Source organism: Gymnoscopelus microlampas, assembly GCF_963454915.1.
Source record: "Gymnoscopelus microlampas genome assembly, chromosome: 6".
NCBI classification, from domain to species: Eukaryota; Metazoa; Chordata; class Actinopteri; order Myctophiformes; family Myctophidae; genus Gymnoscopelus; species Gymnoscopelus microlampas.
The window spans coordinates 34,634,938-34,654,513 of record NC_139943.1 but is presented as its reverse complement, the minus strand read 5'-3'; the positions used below and the strand labels follow the sequence as shown (position 1 = coordinate 34,654,513).

The 19,576-nt window shown below is 42.9% G+C and overlaps 1 protein-coding gene across 1 annotated transcript in view; it reads left to right on the top strand.

Annotated features, from left to right (window-relative positions):
- Window positions 1-19,576, top strand: part of LOC311047261 (serine/threonine-protein kinase BRSK2-like) — a gene marked incomplete at both ends in the record, with an annotated part of 303,040 nt that overhangs the window by 224,674 nt on the left and 58,790 nt on the right. The window contains 3 exon segments of the mRNA XM_084059917.1: window positions 9,110-9,226; window positions 17,725-17,758; window positions 17,901-17,969. Of these exon segments, the coding sequence (XP_083916043.1) occupies window positions 9,110-9,226; window positions 17,725-17,758; window positions 17,901-17,969 (220 nt within the window).

Here is a 19,576-nt window from a genome sequence, read left to right as displayed (position 1 = left end):
CATCCACTACAGTACAGTACAGTATTCTCCTCCATCACCCCCCCCTCCCTTCTTCTCTTCCATATAAAAATAAAACTCACATCTCAACCATAGAATGATGTATACTATAGTATAGTATAGCATAGGCAGAGGAAACTCTGAGTCATTAACAGCTACCCCCCCCTCTCCCTCTCTCTCTCTCTCTCTCTCTCTCTCTCTCTCATTCATACAAGCATACATCCATCTGGCTCAACAGAGATATTTAAGGAGCGGACGTGGGAGGCAAACGGAAGCATGAGACAAAAAGATGCAGTGAGGGTGTGCAGAGAGAGAGAGAGAGAGTGGAGGGGGAGGGGGGAGTCACAGTGACTCACATACAGACACACAGAGCACTTCCACCAGGGATGCAACTATATCCACTATGTTCCTGCTGATTATTCTATCCATTACTTTTTCGATTAATTGACCAATCGACAAGCGTGTTTTTTATATACACGACTAGAAAAGTCTGCTCCTTGGAGACCACGCAGATCCCCGCCAGGCCCGAGTTGCCTACCCAGGGCTGTGTTGCGACCTGTTATAGCGCCACCATGAGGCCGATTTGAAACATTTGGGGTGCCACTGTGAGTGTGTGTGCAAGGTTTCATATTAGTCGGACACTGCTTCACGATTTGTAGTATTATGTGCCTGGCACAAATCTGGCAGGGATGCAAAATGTATATATCAATGAATTGATGAATCACTTAAGTGTTATTTTATACTTCGTCACACAACGGTCATGCATAAATAGTGAAATTAGCTGACCTTCAAGCTCACGTGTCTTGAGCTTGTAGATCGTCTATTTTTCTTTTTTTTTACATTTTCTATACTGTTCGTCTATAATGACATGCCCCAAATAGGGATTATTAATGTGGTTGTTTTATTAAATTATCAATTCGCAATATTCTTGTTATAATCGATTGAATCAATTTGTTCAATTAATTGTTGCAGCCCTAACCTCCACTGTGACTCTCCTCTAGGGGTGCAACCGTTAATCGAACAAATCGATTTGATCAATTCTTATTTTTTTTATCGTGATGCAACAAATTGTAAAGCTTTTAAACTATTTTTTCTATGAAGACGTACAGTATAGGGCTCAAGTGGTTAAGAAAAGGACTTCTCCCTCTGTTTTGTTTATCAAATCGAACAAATCAATGAATGTGAATGATCAAAGAGAGGATTACAGACTCTGAGCCACACAATAGTACAAAACAATGACATACACTCAGCCAATGCACAACCTCAAGTCAACAGAGAAGAAACAAAAGAAACGCATACTGTAGCTCTCACCACACATCCATGCACTTATGGCTTTAACCCATTTAGACCGGGAAATAATCTGTCATTTTTAGATTTCTTTGGCTATTAAAAAATAGCAGATCTACAAGCTCATAGCACATATGCACCGAGTGCCGCGCTACGAGCTTGTAGATCTGCTATTTTCTGAAAAATCGTGAAGATTTGTGCAAATCTTTGAATATATATATACATTTTTAAAGCAAGCATTTGTAACTCAAATCTTTGCTTCTGGGGGGTTCTAAAATGTCTTCTAAATCAGTTTTCTGAAAAACGTATTTTCCTGTGGTCAAATTTTTGAAAAAATAGCAGATCTACAGTACAAGCTCATATCGCAGCACTCGGTGCCACGCTATGAGCTTGTACATCTGCTATTTTTGAATAGCCAAAGTATAAAATATGGATAAAGTGGTTACACAGATGCGTTCCCGGTTTGAATGGGTTAACATCCTCTTGTATAAACTCTTACTGTACCAGGGCACGAAGCATGCTATAGGCCTCCACACTGTATCACACAAACTCCAGCATACCAAATCATTCCCTGACTAAACACTTTTATCCTTTGTTTTTAAATTGCCCGTGAAACATTATGTAAATCTATCTCTCAGGCCTCGCCTCCCGACATCATCAGCTTCTCACACAACGCACATTAACAGAATGAGAGCTCTGAGGAATATTATTCTATCATAACGTTGCCGTCAGGGGGAAACCTTGTATGTCCAAAACCATTCCTGTTTTTATTGTTATTAAAAAAAAATTGAAAATAGCCGAGCTCACAAGGCACCTCATTGCAACGCATTGTGAGCGTGTAGATCTGATATCTTCACTACTTTTGTGTGACTGTGACACTCTTGTATGATGAAGTAGGGCATTAATTTACAAAAAAAAATAGAAAACATAAATTGCTGAAATTACGGATATACAAGGTTTCTGCCCGACGACAACGATAATTGTTTTGCTGCGTGCCTTGTTCAGTATAAACAAGAAGAATGAAGATGAAAAGAAAAAAACGATTCTGCCCCCAAAACAACTTAACTTCTAACATACTTCGTCCAACAATATAAAAGTTTCTCTAGTGATGACCAATTATATGAAGATAGGTTGAACATGGGTGCTCCTTTAAATACAGTAATTGAGTAAATATACTTAGTTATACTTCCCAGTACCACTGAATACGGCTCTGGCATTGGAGGCCACATATGAGCCAATCTTAGCCATCAAACACTTTCACTCAAATGAATATTTGAAGAGCCAACCCCCTGACAGAAACGCCCGGATGATTTGTTTATTTTTGGAACACAGTTTGTATATGACGTGATCTAAGATTCCCCAATGGGGATTTCAACACAAAAAATAACGTTGAAACCCAGGGGGATAGCGCCCTCTAGCTGCTGTGACGTCAGACTTCGGTGCTCTATAGCCAATGTATATAGGGTTAAAGTGTTTAAACTGAGGGGAGTCCAAAATAATAAGCAACTACACTTTAGAAACGAGCCCACCAAAAAAAAAAACCCCGCAACTACCAATATTTACAAGCAACTTCACAGGAAAAACAAGCCCAATGTCACTTATAATAAGCAGACTTGGCAACACTGGAAGAGGCACCTGGCCCCGGCTATGCAGGCCTGAACAACAAGCTCAATCTTGATATCTTGATATGCTTGTAATTGGGAGCCCCTGGCAGTGAATAAATACGCCGGTGCGGTGGGAGAGCGAGGAGCAGATGGATCCTGTTTTCACGCTAGCCTGCATGCTTCCTTTTTGCTGCTTTATATCGTCGCCGTTGGGTTGGAAACCTTGTATGTCCAAGGCAGTCACTTTTCAGGGAAATGACCTGTGTTACCAACGGATCCGTTATCCATGTGGTTATTAGCCACAAGCTCTTGTTAACGTTCATTGGTTCGATATTTATAAACCAGACAGACTTCACCACTTTCACTTTTACTTTTACTTAAAGGTAGGGTACGTGATTTACTTTGGTTAAAACAAGTGTTAAATAGCTCTATATTCTGATAGAGTGTTTGTTCAGTAAAAGGAGTCTCCCATGTCTCTCCAGTTCTTTATTAAACAGAAAATGCCTTTTCAGCGCTCTCCCCTGATTGGCTTAAATTGTAAAACCTGAAAATGTACTATATTCTGTTTACTAAAGAGCTGGAGAGACCCCTGTGACCGAACAAACGCTCTGTAGCAATGAGTACTATCAGAATAGTACTTTAACCTTTTTAACGAAAATAAAAGAATTACCAAAAAATATCACTTACCCTACCTTTAAAAAATGAATATAGCAAAAATAGGCGATCTACAAGCTCACTGTAGATCGGCTATTTTTGCTTTTTTGTGTGACACTGCATGTAATATGATGAAGTAGGGCATTAAATTACGAGAAAAAACGACATAAAAAGTTGAAATATGGAGATACAAGGTTTCTGCCCGACAGCAACGATATGCTGTAATGTGAGGAGGGAGACCAAAGGGCCTGAGGCGTACACTCTCTGGAAATACACTTTTACACTCACTGCTGTAAGACACACACACACACACACACACACACACACACACACACACACACACACACACACACACACACACACACACACACACACACACACACACACACGCGCGTGCGCGCGCTCGTTTAACAGACACACAAAGAACGCTCCCAATCAATGCCTGCTGAAATGTTTGACTTCAAAAGTAGTTATAGGAATGCCCCTAGTATATGAGCTGGAAAACTGTGAAATTATCCCCCCCCCCAAGAGACAAACACATTGATAACTGTGTCACACTATTAACACCATGGAAGTACATGTACATCTACTTACTAATATACAAATGAATGGCTTTCCCTTTTAAACAAGCACGTAATCCTTGATAAGCTACAACCAGCTCTAGAAATGCACTTCAATATCAGTGGAACAGTCAGATTGACTGACTGATTGACGATCCAATGACAGAGTGGTGAAGGGTTTTGAACAGTGGTTCTCAAAAATAGCAGACGTACAAGCTCGCAGCGTACGTCACTTCGTGCCATGCTGCGAGCTTGTACATCAGCCATTTTAGATTGTTTTGGGGATAAATCTTGAAAGTGTTAGAATCTTTTTTTAAATATTTTTTTAACACAAATCTTCTATTCTGGGGGGGTTCCTGGCACAAAACATTTTCAGATGGGTGGTCTGCGGCTAAATATATATACATTCGGGGGGTCCTTAATTGGCACGAAAAAGTTTGAGAAGCACTGATTTAGGCCTCAGGTCTTAATGGGTTAAGTGTGCTTTTCTCACAGGTACTATGGCAGTAGTAGTACTCTCTGTAAGCCCTTCATTCAGTTCCCCCATCTCAACCAACCATTACATGAGTGATGTCAGCCCTCCGCAAATATGCACTTACCCTTCCTTTGCGCTTTCACTGTGGGGTTTTCATTCGATTGTCTCTGTCACAGTCTTCCTTATGGCAAGCTTTTCACATAATCATTTGGACCCTGTACCTACGTATTATTTGTCTCTCTCACCGCACTGGGTCCATCGATGGCGAAGTTGTTTAGTTTTTTTTTACCCCTTTCTCCCCAAATTAGTGCTTATGCCAATGATTCCTCTCCACACACATGTATGTGTTGTCACTGCTGCTGTATCCTACTGACTCACCTGCCAGTGAGGAGCCCCCACCAGGAGGATTTAGAGCCTTCGTCCTACTCCTCCCTCCCAACACTCCCTGCTGACAGGTGCTGCCCCAGACCGTAGAATTAAGAGCAGTGACAATTATCACCCCCTCCCCGTCCGGCTTCCCTCCGCCCCAAAATGGCCAATTGTGTTCGCGTAGACGCTTGTCAAAGCCGTATGCACCACGGTGGATTCGAACCCACAACCTCCGCTATGTTAGGCACGTACTTTACCGCTGTGCCACCCGAGCGCCAATCTTGATAACAAGCGAAAAACTTGATTAATATTAACAGCTCTCTGGAAGAAGTCAAATGCAACTTTTGCCAATTGATCGACTGCAGATTTTGGATTTCCATATATATATTATATTAAATTAGGCTTGTGGGGCCTGTCGCATTTCAATGTTATCGTGTGCGATTTGTCCCAAAAACGTACGACCCTTGCGCGTTTCAATGGCAAAGCGTGCTAAATTTACTGGACCCTGTCTCTTGTTTTTTGGGGGATTTTTTTTTATTTTCCTGTGGAGAGCCCTGTTTTAGATGCTATCTGTGTTTTATTTCAATTACATTGGGGATCACAGCGGATGCCAGTGTGATAACAATCCGCAGACAGCTAATCCCTCAGGAAATGAGTTGTACATCAGCCCATGTCATCCAAGGTTAAACTGCCTTTGTGATCAAAGGAGGATACATCCATCCACTGTTCCCCTCTACCCATCATTAGTCTAGACACAAAGATGAAAGTCTAGATCATCACACCCTGACAAAACCTGTCCCTTCGCTGCATCCCTCCTGGCAACAGATCTATAGATGTCAGCCAATCATAAAATATAGCACAATCTTCCTCTTCTTCTTCTTTTTCTTTCGGCTAATTCCCATCGGGGTCATCGCGGATCATCTGTTTCCATCTGGTTCTGTTTTCTGCGTCGTGACTCCTGCCACCTGTATGTCGTCGCTCACCGCATTCCATCAAACCTCCTCTTTGGCCTTCCTCTTCTCTTACCTGGCAGTTCCATCTTCAGCATCCTTCTCCCAATACACCCCTCATCCCTCCTCAGCACATACCCAAACCATCTCAACCTCGCCTCTCTTGCTTTATCCCCCAAACCCTCTAACCTGGGCTGACCCTCTAATGCAGTGTTGATTTCGTCGACTAAAAACTATGATGAAACATTTTCGTCGACTACCTTTTTTCACTGATGAAAACGAAATAAAAACGTAATAAAAACTAAGCTACGATGACTAAAACTATGACGAAATATTGACAATTTCGTCAACAAATAAAAACTAGACTAAAATGTTGGGGAGTGATCCAGTATACTTAGACAAGTCATTTTATGTTTGGTTGCGCTCGGGTGTTGCGCTCTGAAAATAGCTGATCTACAAGCTCACAACGCGTCGCGCTGTCAACTGTAGATTTAGTCGATTTTTTGTAGATTTATATAATATAATCTTATGATATTTAGTCGACTAAAACTAGACTAACAGTAAAACATTTCAGATGACTAAAATATGACTGAAACTAAATGGAATTTGATTCAAAAGACTATGACTAAAACTAAAACTAAATCAGAATTTGCTGTCAAAATCAACATTGCTCTAATGTAGTCATTTCTGATCATGGTCCTGCCTTGTCACTCCTAATGAGAATCGTAGCATCCTTACCAGCCTGACTGGCTGATTCAGCCAAACAAAACTCCCTGTCTGAACTCATTCTTCTCCTAGTACTCTTCCACTGTCGACTTGACTGCAATCGATAGCATAGTCACGGACAGTAGACGGCTACACAGAGAAATACGGACTGTTAAACACTTTAGCCCTAGTTTATACTTTGTTGTGCGGTGGTGTTGCATGGCAAATAGCAATAGCTGCAATAGACTATCTACAAGCTCACAACGCGTCAGAACTGCTTGTAGATCTGCTATTTTCGGGAAGAAAATTGGACTATAATGACATGCCCAATATAGGGAACCCAAGTGCTTAATTTGACTCTATAGCTAAGTGTAAAAAATAACCACTTATATATCCCAGCATCCACATTCTGGGGAAAACTTTATAGGGTTTTTAAGCGTTTCTTTTTTTTTTAAGACTCCGGAATACACCGTGTAACATCGGCATAGAACAGCAGGGTCTGCAACAGGAGCTGCTGTTTCCCAGCCAGAGGTACTGTTACTGTTAGACTCACAGCATGATAGCAACTGTCTCCCCAATAACACCCCAGGCCTCTTCTCCAGGAGGCAGCGCCGCAGCGGGGTACCAGCTACTCTGATACCACCGATATGGGGAGGCGGGGAGGGGAGGAAGGGAGGGGGGGGGGTTGCTTGAAAGGTCGCCCCTCTAACATCTGTAACTGCCTGCCGCATGGGACGCTGTCTCACCCCGGGGCCGGCCATGCATGTATGCATACGGTATGTATGTGTGTATGCCTTTGGGTAAACACTCCTCCAAGTCATACCCCATGGTGTTGGTACACAGCCACGGGGTTGTGAGCCCTCCACCCTGGGGGTGGTGGAGATGTTAAACGGACAACTAGGCAACACAGCCTGTCTGGATGCCTTCAAACAGCCTCACTCCACTTTTTTTACTTAAGTAAAAGTAGCAATACCACATATAAGGCAGGCTATAGAAATACTCTGCTACCAGTAAAAGGCATTTTCAAAATCTGAATAAAAACTTGATTTAGATATTTCAAATAGCACTCAAATATTTCAAAATGTGTCCAACTTTTTCCAAAATGAGCAGATCTACAAACTCGCAAGGCTTCGCCATGCATTGTGAATGTGAGCATATAGATTGCTATGTTTTTGAGTAGCTGAAGTATAAAATAGGGCTTAAGCGGTTAATGCACGTTTTGTTCGTCTCTGTCAGGTGGAAACCTCATACTGTATGTCCAACACTATTAGTTTTCAGGATTCAAATTCAAAAATAGCAAAAGTAGCTGATCTACAAGCTTCGCGCCGCGTTTCGAGCTGGTGGATCTGCAACTTTTTATACTTTTTGGTGACGCTGTTGTATGATCAAGTAGGGCGTTTGTACGAAAAAACACAAAAAGTTAAAATATGGAGATAAGAGGTTTCTGCCCGACAGCAACGATATAATCTCTCAATCCGTTACTTTACATCACTGCCCGCAGGGCGGGAAGAGATGTTAAACGGACAATATAAAAGCAACTCTGTCTGAATGCCTTCAAACAGCCCTACTGGCTGAGAACAGAGACTTAACCTCCTGACACGGCAGCTCCGGCATACTTAAGATGAAGGGGAGATACACTCCACTCCGCTGGCCTTTTAGGGAAGGAGATGGCTCCCATCGCACGCCCCCCCGCTGTGCCTGAATGTGATGAATAGTGGCTAATGAACGTGCTGTACTTTAGCCTCCCCGGCTAGTGCTGCTGCATGCTGCTCGCTGTTGACTCTCTGAGAGATGAGAGGGAGAGACAGATAGGGATGGAGGGGTGTGGGGGGAGGGGGGGAGGGGGGGAGAGGGTAAGAGGGGCGGAAGAGGACTCGGCAGGGGGTTGTCATCCCTCGCACCGAGCTGTCGCTGAGACGGGAGCCCCCCATTCACATCGCATTCGCATCAAAGCTGGGCGAGGAGGGTGGTGGGTGTTGACAGAGAGGTACAGTGTAGGTTGGAAGGTGCTATGTTGATAATGCGATTATGATGTGTCCATTCAGACTCTGTGTGTGTGTGCGTGTGCGTGTGTGTGTGTGTGTGTGTGTGCGTGCGTGCGTGTGGGGGGTATTAAAAAAGTGTGTGTATCGAACACCTCTGTACGCCCTTCACGTGTCGTTGGATCTTGATTCAACAGTCTAATCTGACAGGGGAGTAGTGAAGAAAAACAAAATAGCGATATTATTGTTCATCTCAATAGTTTTGCTGTACAGCAGTCGCCCCGAGTCAGTTGTTTATGCATGTGTTTATACTGTGGTGCGTGTGTGAGCGAGTACGAACGTGCGTGTGCAAACAAGCCGGATCCACAGTTGTTTGATGGACGGTGCAATCCTACTGCGTCTTAATTCTTCCCACAGGTTTGTGTTTTTGTTTCCAGCAGTGTGTGCAGAAGTACGATGAAAACAAGCTTTCATGTTTCAATAACACTTTCATGTCTCCCTCTCTGTTTCCATATGCACCGTTCAGCCACAGGGATCTGAAACCAGAGAACCTGTTGCTAGATGAGAAGAACAACATCAGGATAGCAGACTTTGGCATGGCCTCTCTTCAGGTTGGAGACAGTCTTTTGGAGACCAGCTGTGGGTGAGTAGTAGTAACACAAAGCTCCCTGACAACATAACACAACACCCCATATCGTCTGGAGCTGTGCTTCTCAAAGTGTGTGATTTTACACTCGATCACACAGTGTTGTTTGCAGACAAGAACCGATCATCAAGCTAACAACGCATGGCATCCAGCTTGTAGATCTATTGTTATCAGCAAGCGACAGTGGTTCAAAGACATGTAACCACTTTTAAACTCTACTTAGTTGACAGGGGCCCCCCAGGGCTCTATACAGTAGGTCCGCTAGTTTCCATGTACACCAAAAATAACTGATCTACAAGCTCACAGTGTGTCGTGCTGAGAGATCAGCTAGTTTCACTGAATGTTCGCCTCAGAATAGGGATGATCATCTGGTGGGCCAGAGATAGGAGTATATAGAGCAATAGTTCTCAAAGTGGGGTCCTTGAGGGGCTTCCAGGGGGTCCCCAGCTAAATGATTGGTATCTCTGATGGTGTACAAATTTGGTTCCATTTGTACACTCTCTGAGTTATTGTAGTCTATGGCCTTATGCAGGGGTCTTCAATGTTTTTCAGCCCAAGGACCCCTTAGCTGAGAGAGAGATGAAGCAGGGACCCCTCCACAACATATTGTATAAGATTGTGTTTCATAGATAGATTTCATAGATCGACTCTTGACCTACCCACCATTTTCCAAATCTTGCAGTCTGCTCGATTTGAACGCCACTGTCTTCCATTCATTTCAGTTTATGGTATGAAAATCGACTCGCAGAGACTCAAACCTAGCTTGAGATAAGCAATCCAACACGGTGAACTTTATACTGTATTTTGTCAATACAAGATAAGCAATATGCCATACTGTAGTTATGCTAGCGTTGCGTTTTGATGCATTTTAAAATGTGGGCTAATTTGTAAAAATCGAACCTGAAAATAGTTCCCAAAGCGAAACGATTGATTCACCAACGAAATTCAGACGTCCGTGGCTTATCAGTTATTAGCTGCAAAATGAGGTGTAGCCAACGTGAATTCAGTCAGTCCGGTTAGTTTGGTATTGATTATGGTAATGATGATGGAGAAAATGAAAACAAGCAAGACATTTAAAAATAAATCCATTACAGGGAAATTGGTCTAGGTTTATGCGGTACAGTATGTTATCAGGCAGATCATGTTGCCAGTGTGTTTTCTCTCCATGTGGCTGTAAGCACAGCCTCGGCCACGACCACACATGTATGGATTTTATGCATAGCCACTAGCCACAACCACTCCAAAGTATGGTAGCTTGAGATAAGCAATCCAACACAGTGAACTTTATAGCACCTTTATACTGTATTTTGTCAATTCAAAATACGCAATATGCCATAGTTATGTTATTTTTGGTTTTGATGCATTTTGAAATGTGGACTAATTTGTCAACTTGAACCGAAAATAGTTCCCAAAGCAAAAAGATTGATTGAGCGACGACAGTGGACAGTAACAAAGTAACAAAGTAGACAGTAACAATGTACATTTACTTGTGTACAGGTACTTAACTCTCTCAGTGCCAATGAAATAAAAAAAATATGTTCATACTGGGTTTTTTTTTAAAGTAAAAAAAAAGTGCTTAGGAAGCGAGATACAGCCTTTTTCAGTTATAAGTTAAACAAGGAGTGAATGTAGCAGCAAATCTTCGGATCACGATATCTTGGGTTCTGAACATTCTTTTCCAAAAATATATATATATATATGTATATATATATATATTTTTTTTTTAACTCGGGATTTTTCGTTCTCGCACTGAGGGCATTCAGAAATAGCTCGGGATAACTCGTGGCTTGGCACTGAGAGAGTTAAGTGTTTTTTTTCAGTATCTGTACTTTACTTGTATTTTTTGGATACTTACAGTACAGTATGACTTTGACTCCACTCCACTACTCACTCTAAATATTGTAACTTTGACTCCACTACATTTCTGGGAAGGGAAAAAGTACACTATGAATTAACCACTTGTCTTAAACCCTATTGCAAGTAGTGAAAATAGCGCCGCGTTTCGAGCTTGTCAATCTGCTACTTTTGATGCTTTTGTGAGACGCTGTAGTATGATCAAGTGTAGGGCATTAATTTATGAAAAAAACACAAAAAGTTAAAATATGGAGATAAGAGGTTTCTGCCCGACGGCGACAAAATATATTTTGACTCAAGCACGGGGGGGGGGGGGGGGGGGGGTTGAGTACTTTGTCCACCACTGTGTATTATGAACCCCCTCAGCCCCAGTGGGGACCAACCTGTCAGTCCTGCAACGGCTGCAGGAAATCCTCTCTCTCACGAGGAGGAAAGGAAAGTCCCCTTTAATCTTTATACGGGAGTAGAGGATCACGGCTGTCATTAACAGAAGCAACGTCAAATTGAGGATGACAAATTACCGTGCACAACCCCAATGGACTATGACACCGTTTTCTTGTGAAGCTGTTTTTTTTGCGCGTGCTGCTGACAGAAAAGTGCTTTCTGATGCATTTTCGGTCTCTTGACGGCGAACAGAGGGGGGTCTGGTGCAGATTTACCCAGCCGGGTTTCTGGTGACATGGATGTCTCTGTAGGCTCTCTCTGGTGACACAGAGACCCTCTGACATCCATCCCCCAGCCTCAGAACCAATTCTGTCCGTATCATACCTCCAGACCAGCCACAACCCGACATATATACGCTCTGGCCTGAAAACACACGATGCGCACACAGCACTGCATGGCGAGGCTGAACTCAGCCCTGAATCCAATGTCACTTAGTTTGTCCACTGTCCGTATCATTCTGTGCACGGCGAGGCCGTCAATTGCATCTGCAAGCTCTGCAAGCTACAAGTTGTGAGATCAGCTATTTTTATTTAGTGCAGAGATTTGATTTGATTTTATTAGACGTTATACAGGAAAAAACACATGTTACATCATGTTCATCGTAGAAACGTCAAGGATACAGACACAGAAAAGTCTTGCGACTTATTTAGTAGAAATAAATTATTAGAAAACAGGATTTGGCCTTGTTTAGAGTCCTTGGGAGTCCGGTCAACTTAAGTACTGTATAGGTTTTAAGTTAAAAGCAGTTACAGTACATAGGTGGATTATGAAACATTGGGCCTCTGGGTACGGACACATGAATCCCATGCTTTTACCCAAGGAGTTTGCGGGGAGGTCTTAGACAGAGCTTCTAATGTTGTAGTTTTTCACTTGGATTTTAGATACTCTGCTCCTTTAAAATCCTGCAGATAAACTGAGGGGATAAACACTGACATAAAATGATATCATGACATCTTCAAAGTAAATGTTTAGGGATATTATTTTAGTGTCTCAGTACGACTATTGGGGCTCTGTAATTGACATGAATGACTAAGACCTTTGACAATGTGACAAGTAAAGTTAATAACAGCGACTTTGACACACAGGCTCGGTTTCGGGGGTTCTCTGAGCTCTCGGGCCCTGGGCCCCGTTCGGTATTCCGTCCCGACACAAACGCCACCAGCATTTAAAAGTTATATTCAGTACAATTGAATCAGCTGATCTCTCTTTCCTGGAAAGCCTGCTTCTACATTGCCCCTGTGAGAGTCTGAGTCAGCAAGTTAGTTGAGCATTCTTTCAAACTAACTGTGTCTATATTTGATTATTGCGTTATGTTGTATTTTGAGTCACGCCTGTGGCGGTTGTGCGATCCGATCCAGGTGCGCCGCATCTGCTCATTCCCCTGTGTGCGTTTACAGAAGCTAAAAAACTACTCGCCGCAGGTGGAAACTCTCGCATTTTGTCCCAGACGTAGCCATACTGTACACATGCACGCACGCCGTGCACACACTCTCCTGCACGTAGACACAACGCCTGAGCGCACTGCTTAGCACACTCCGTACTGTTTTCCTTCCCGTCTCGGCTCCCTCATAATTTCCGATGCAGTTTGTGTTTGTTGATTGTTGGCGCTCTCGTGGCTGTCCCCGTCTCTAAGTGCAGATATGACAGTTTTTTAATTAAAGACATTTATCTGGGGCCCCCTCGCACCACACTGCAGTCTGACACAAATGTATTCCATTTGCTATGGTTAATGGAATGGAGTGAGGGTGAAACCTCCCCCCAGGTGTAGTGGCTGGAGGTGCAGGGGAGCCTGAAAGTGTTGCATGTGCATGCACACACACACACACACACACACACACACACACACACACACACACACACACACACACACACACACACACACACACACACACACACACACACACACACACACACACACACACACACACACTGTAGCAGGCACACTGACAAGGACATGCATGTGCATACACACACACTGTAGCAGGCACACTGACAAGGACATGTTACTGTGTGCTGCAAAGGTCTGTTCAGTGCAGTTCAATCGACTTTTGACTATCCATTTTAAGCTGTATTTTAGACTTTGGCCTTTCTGAAATAGCAGATCTACAAGCTAACGACACGTCACAATGTGATCGGTTATTTTGGGGGGGGATTTGACATCATTTCAAAGTTTCGAAACTGTGTCATACATGTGAGTCCAAATCCCAGAACTATGCAAGGTTAGAAAAAGTCTTTAATTCCTTCATTGTAACTGTCCACAGTACTATGCTTGTCGCGGTCTAATAACATTGGTAGTACAGACTCACTCCAAAGCTTTTGAAGAAACTCATCAGTTCTTGTTTGAGCTTATTGTTTGAATGATGTTGTTTGAACATTATGTGTACCTCTTTGGTACAGGAACCACTGCCTTAGATAATGTTATATCTTCAGACTAGAATGCGTGCTTGCTTTGATACTTAACATAACAAGTACCTTTATTGATTCTGCAATGAAGAACTTTGAGTAAAGCAGAATAAACGCTGATGTTCAAATGGCCCTGATATAACAGTTCTTCACAGTAAAGCTAAAACAGTCTCTTTTTTTGAATTTACATCCTTTCTACTCCACTGCCTCAGCACTCTGAGCGCCTCAGATCCATAGATAAATGTCTTTTCTACCTAATGCTGTTCCACAAACCACTCACAGCAGCATCTTTCTGCAGTGCAGTGCTATTGCTGGTGGCCTCCAGACATCATAAAATAGCAGGAATTCTCCCATGTCTGCTCTCACTGAGTACCGTTCACTTTAGGGAGTATCTTTTTTCCTCATACTTTATAGGTTTCAAAATATTCAAAAGGAAAATGGGCAAAAGTATATATTTTGTAGAAAAGGACAATTTGTATTTATTTTGAGCCATGTTATATGGTACATGTTTGTATATTTAGAAAATGTCATGTGAAATATATTTGTAATGTTTTTCAGGCCTATCTTGCCTCCATTGATAGTCACAGTATACAGTGTACAAATACAGGAAACAGGGAAAGAGTGACATGCATCTAAGGTCTGCTGGGACCAGGAATCGAACCCGGGTATAGGCGAGGGCCTATGTGGTACACACCTCAACCACTCTGCTATCGGCACCCCAAATATATTTGACGTATATTTGATTATATTGACATCAATTATACATTAGCTTGGTGTGTGTGACCCGGGGGTGTGCAGTGCCAAGTGGCAATTCAGTTGGACCAACGGTTTCCGAGAACCAAACCGTTGGCTTCAGTGATTGCCGGAGCTTTGCATCTCGTTTGTGCAGCTTTGCCAATGTAAATGGCAGCATGTACAATAGAACCCCATTTGCATTTGACCATGTACGTACTTCAGTAGTATCTGTCGTCCCAGAGATGAAAAGAAATTGTATCAAATGGGGGTCAGTGGCCAAATCCATATCAAACTGGGGGTCTTTGAAATTCGGAAGCTGTGCATCACTGTTGTAGAAGAATCAGTGAATCAGTGGTTGAGCCAGTGGAAAGGTGCGCGCATGACGCACGGAGGGAGAGAAAAGGTCGAGCAGCATAATGGAGTGTCCCAGCACTGACAGTATTAAGATTCAAATCTCACCAAATGCCAAGTGAGTGTAATTCAGTCTTTATTTATCTGCTCACAATGTTTGCCTGCTGACACCTGGGCAAATAATGAGTGAGAATCCATTCATGGTTTGTATGTGTTCTGGCCTTCACACTTCACGCTTAACGAGGGCTTATCTCAAACTCATTAGCCACCACTAGTGGTGGTGTAAAGTGTATTTACTCAAGTAGTGTACTAAGTACAATTGGAGGTACTTTTACTTTCCAACTTTTGATACTTTAAACTTATTAAACGTATTCCAACGCCTTTGTACTTTAGCTCAAGTTTTTTTTATTTCATACATGCCTTTTACTTGTAAGAGTATTATTATATTGTGCTATTGCTGCTTTTACTTCAGTAAAAAAATACTGTACTTCTAGCACTACTGCTCATTAGTTTTTCATCTGCATAATGCTCTATGACACCTGCAATAAGGAAGGCTGTTATTTGCATAGGCTCCGGTTTGAACTTGAACCACTGATGAGGTTATGGCGGCGTTCGCTATCGCCCTGCCCTGCCGTCATCATCATGACAGCCTGCCGGAGCCACGGAGCGCCGGCTTCCGTCAGGGCCGCTATTCATGAGAACACAGCGGACAACGAGAGCGGCTAATAAGCTCCGTGTTTACACACCTCGCATAGGCTCTCATTAGAAGCAGGTATCCTGCCATTAGAATGGACTGAGTGGGGGCAAGCTGAGGGGGCACGTCACCACGCTGAAAGGTTGGGTGGGGGGAGACAGACCTCTGCTTAGAATATCGTCGCTGTCGGGCAGAAATCTCCATATTCAAACTTTGTGTGTTTTTTTCGTGAATTAACGCCCTACGTGATTGTACTACAGCCTCACACCATGCATGCACCTTGACTTAAAAAGACTCACCGTATAGCGCTAAGACGTGGTCAGACCACAAGCGTAAAAAGAAATGTAGGGACACCGGCAGTTTAATTCGGCCATACTCGGCCAATTCGCAAGCGATTGTTATAATCAAAGTGTTAAAGTTCTATATAATCTCCAAAGTGTCTATGTTAATTTAGTGTATCAATTATGATGTTATTATCCCTCTATCAAACGCTTAAGGGTAAAGAGGAAATGTCGGGAGGCGGGAGGGCGCACAGAGCGCATGGATGCATATGATAGGCAGCCAAGTGCCCTACTCGGCCAATTCTCAAGCGAGTGTTGATTTAACTCTGAAACAACTCTGAATCCTTGTACCCATTTGTATCTTTCATCAATTTTATATCCATACATTTTATAATTTGTCCCATTATTTGTCCGTTCACAAATGGACACGGGTCAAACGGCGAGGGTCAAATGAACCGAGGCGGACAAAATCGTCTCTTGAAGGAGAGCTCGATCGCGCTTTAAAAGCACCGCCGTCCCATAACTCGGCCAACTTTGCCCCGTCGTAAAGCAGCTATGAAGCTGTTATCGCTTCAAGAGAGGAGGCAGTTTGGCAAGAGCGCTGTGTCAAAATATTGGAACAGTGCCACTGTGTTTATGTAGAGAAGAACGAGCCACTGCAAGCGTCTATAAACAATCTTCATACAGTACCGTATCGACGTGTCAGTCTCAGTCTAGCCCGTGGCTTTTACTGCGAGTCCATCCAGGTGGTGGTAAAGATTAATGGGGCCCCGTTCGCGGGCGCTAGTTTGAGACGGCGCCCTTGAGTGTGGGCGGGCGGGAGGAACGTCCAGACAGACGCCCTCGGGACGTCAAAAACACCGGAGCACATCTTGACCGGTGTGTGCACCGAAGAAGACCCAAACATTGTTTCCATTCTTTTCCGCCGCTCAATTGAGTTTTAACGCGGTCGTCTCTCTCTGGCCTGTTTAATGGGCGGTCTTGACATGTTGCTATCTACTCTGCCAGCATTACATTATAGCGTCTCTGCCAGGTGGAAACCTCATATGTCTAAAATTTTACTTTGCAGGATTCAAATTCAAAAATAGCAAAAGTAGCAGATCTACAAGCTGAAAACGTATCGCTTCGCACCACGTTTCCAGCTTGTAGATCTGCTACTTTTGATGCTTTTGTGTGACGCTGTAGTATGATCAAGTAGGACATTAATTTATGACAAAACACAAAAAGTTAGAATACGGAGATGCAAGGTTTCTGCCCGACATCAAAGATATATATACCACTGCCTGTTTTCCAATAAAGTTGAGGCTGTGAAAGTGTGAGCACCAATGAAGGACTGGAGCAGGGTTGGATTTGCTGGGGGGGAGGGGTGCGGGGGGAATCAATGCCTCTGCTTTTGATATCCCCCCCCCCCCCCCCCCCCTTCATTACCGGTGGGGATATGTTTTATCAATGCATCTGAATGATAGATATATGCATTTGCTTTTTAGGAAAGACTGTCCAATATGTTTGATATTTATGTTAACATCACAAACTAAATGACAAAATGTATGCTAATGACAATAATAACCCTGGCATCCCTATTTTGGGCAAAATGTTTAAATAATTCAAAATAGCAGATCTACAAGCTCACACATCCATCATGACGCATTGTGAACTTTTTACAAACAGAACTCTGAATTATAGAGTGTGAGATTCACTTGCATTCTGTGTCTGCCCCTCTCCCCTTTCCCCAGATCCCCGCACTACGCTTGTCCAGAAGTCATACGGGTGAGTGTGTCTCCTGTCTATACCAACTTACTATTATTGTTTAACTTTATTTTTCAAACTTCTGAATGTTATCCCTCCGTCCCCCTTTGAACCTTCAACCTCGCCCTCATTCTCTCTCTCTCTCTCGCCCCCCCCCCCGCAGGGCGAGAAATACGACGGGAGAAAAGCGGACGTCTGGAGCTGCGGGGTCATTCTCTTCGCCCTATTGGTGGTAAGTGTCCACGTCTTGTTTTTTACCGGCTGCTGGATGAGGCTGACACACGGTGTCTGCGGTCAAGTCCCCTCAGAGAAAATTGCTGCCCAAATATTGCTGTTTACTGAACATTCACTACTCACAGTGTGAAGGCCTGCTGCAGTGTTTATCCCAGTGCTTCTCAAACTTTTTTCGTGTCAAGAACCCCCAAATTGATATGTATTTGGCCGCCGACCCCCATCTGAAAATGCTTTGGGTCATGGACCTCCAAAAGCAAAGATTTGAGTTAAAAATGTTTGCTTTAAAAAAAAAAATATATACATACAGTAAGATTGGCACAAATGTTCACGATTTTTTAATAGCCAAAGTATAAAATATGGTTAAAGTGGGTAAAATGATTGTGACGCTATATTAACTAATTTTGCTGGGAAACCCCTGGTACCTCCCAAGGACCCCTGTTGGTCCCCCGGCCCTACTTTGAGAACCACTGGTTTATCCTATCTGGTCAGTGGTGGAAGAAGCACTCAGATCTTTAACTTTAAGTAGCAACACTATAATATTGAAATACTCTGTTACAAGTACAAGTCCTGCATTCAAAATAACGTCTGTACCCTGAAGCTTAAACAATAATATGTGCTTTGCTTGCACAATAAAGGCTCTGATAACTGAAGCATCTTCCTATTCATTAACCCATTCAATCCGGGAACGCATCTGTGTCATTTGAGCTATAACCGTTATTTTATACTTTGGCTATTTTTGAAAAATCTTGAAAATTTGTGCAAATCTCTGAATATATATATTTTTAAAGTGAACATTTGTAACTCAAATCTTTGCTTCTGGAGGTCCCTGGAACAAAATATTTTACAAATAATTGCTTTTAGAAAATATATTTATTCAAAGATTTGCACAAATTCTCATGATTCTTTGCGGGCGAATAGCCAAAGAAATCTTAAAACGACAGAGATGCCTTCCCGGATTGAATGGGTTAAGGCCCACAGACCGGGCCGTCCACAGAAACCCAAACGTCTGTATTTATAATCAGCTTCATATTCTCCAGCTCCATAATGTCCTGAAGGCCTGTCTCATCAACAGCTGTTGTACGCCAGTTCCTACACACTCCTCCTGCTCCATGCATAATTCATACATACAGCCAAACAGAAACTATATATACAGCCTAAAATAAATACCAGTGCTGATGATAGGATGGCTTTTTGGCCACAGGGCCTTGAGTGTTTGTTTTTACATTGTCAGTTTATTTTTTGTTTTGTCTCGCTCACTCACTCTCTCTCCCTATTTGAAGGAATACAGTAGTGTGTGTTTGTGGGGTCCGCAGAGTACTGCTTAATTTAATTTAATTCAGTGGTTCTCAAACTTTTTCATGGCAACGATATGTAGTTAGCCGCAGCAGACCCCCATCTCAAATGTTTTGTGCCAGGGACCCCCAGAAGAGAAGATTTGTGTTAAAATAACATTGTAATACTTTGGAGACGTGAGCTGTGAGCTTGTATATCTGCTATTTTTGAATAGCCAACGTATGTAGATGTGGATAAAGTGGTTAAAATGATTGTGATGTTGAATTAACGCATTTAGCTGGGGACCCCCTGGAACCCGCCACACCCCCAAGG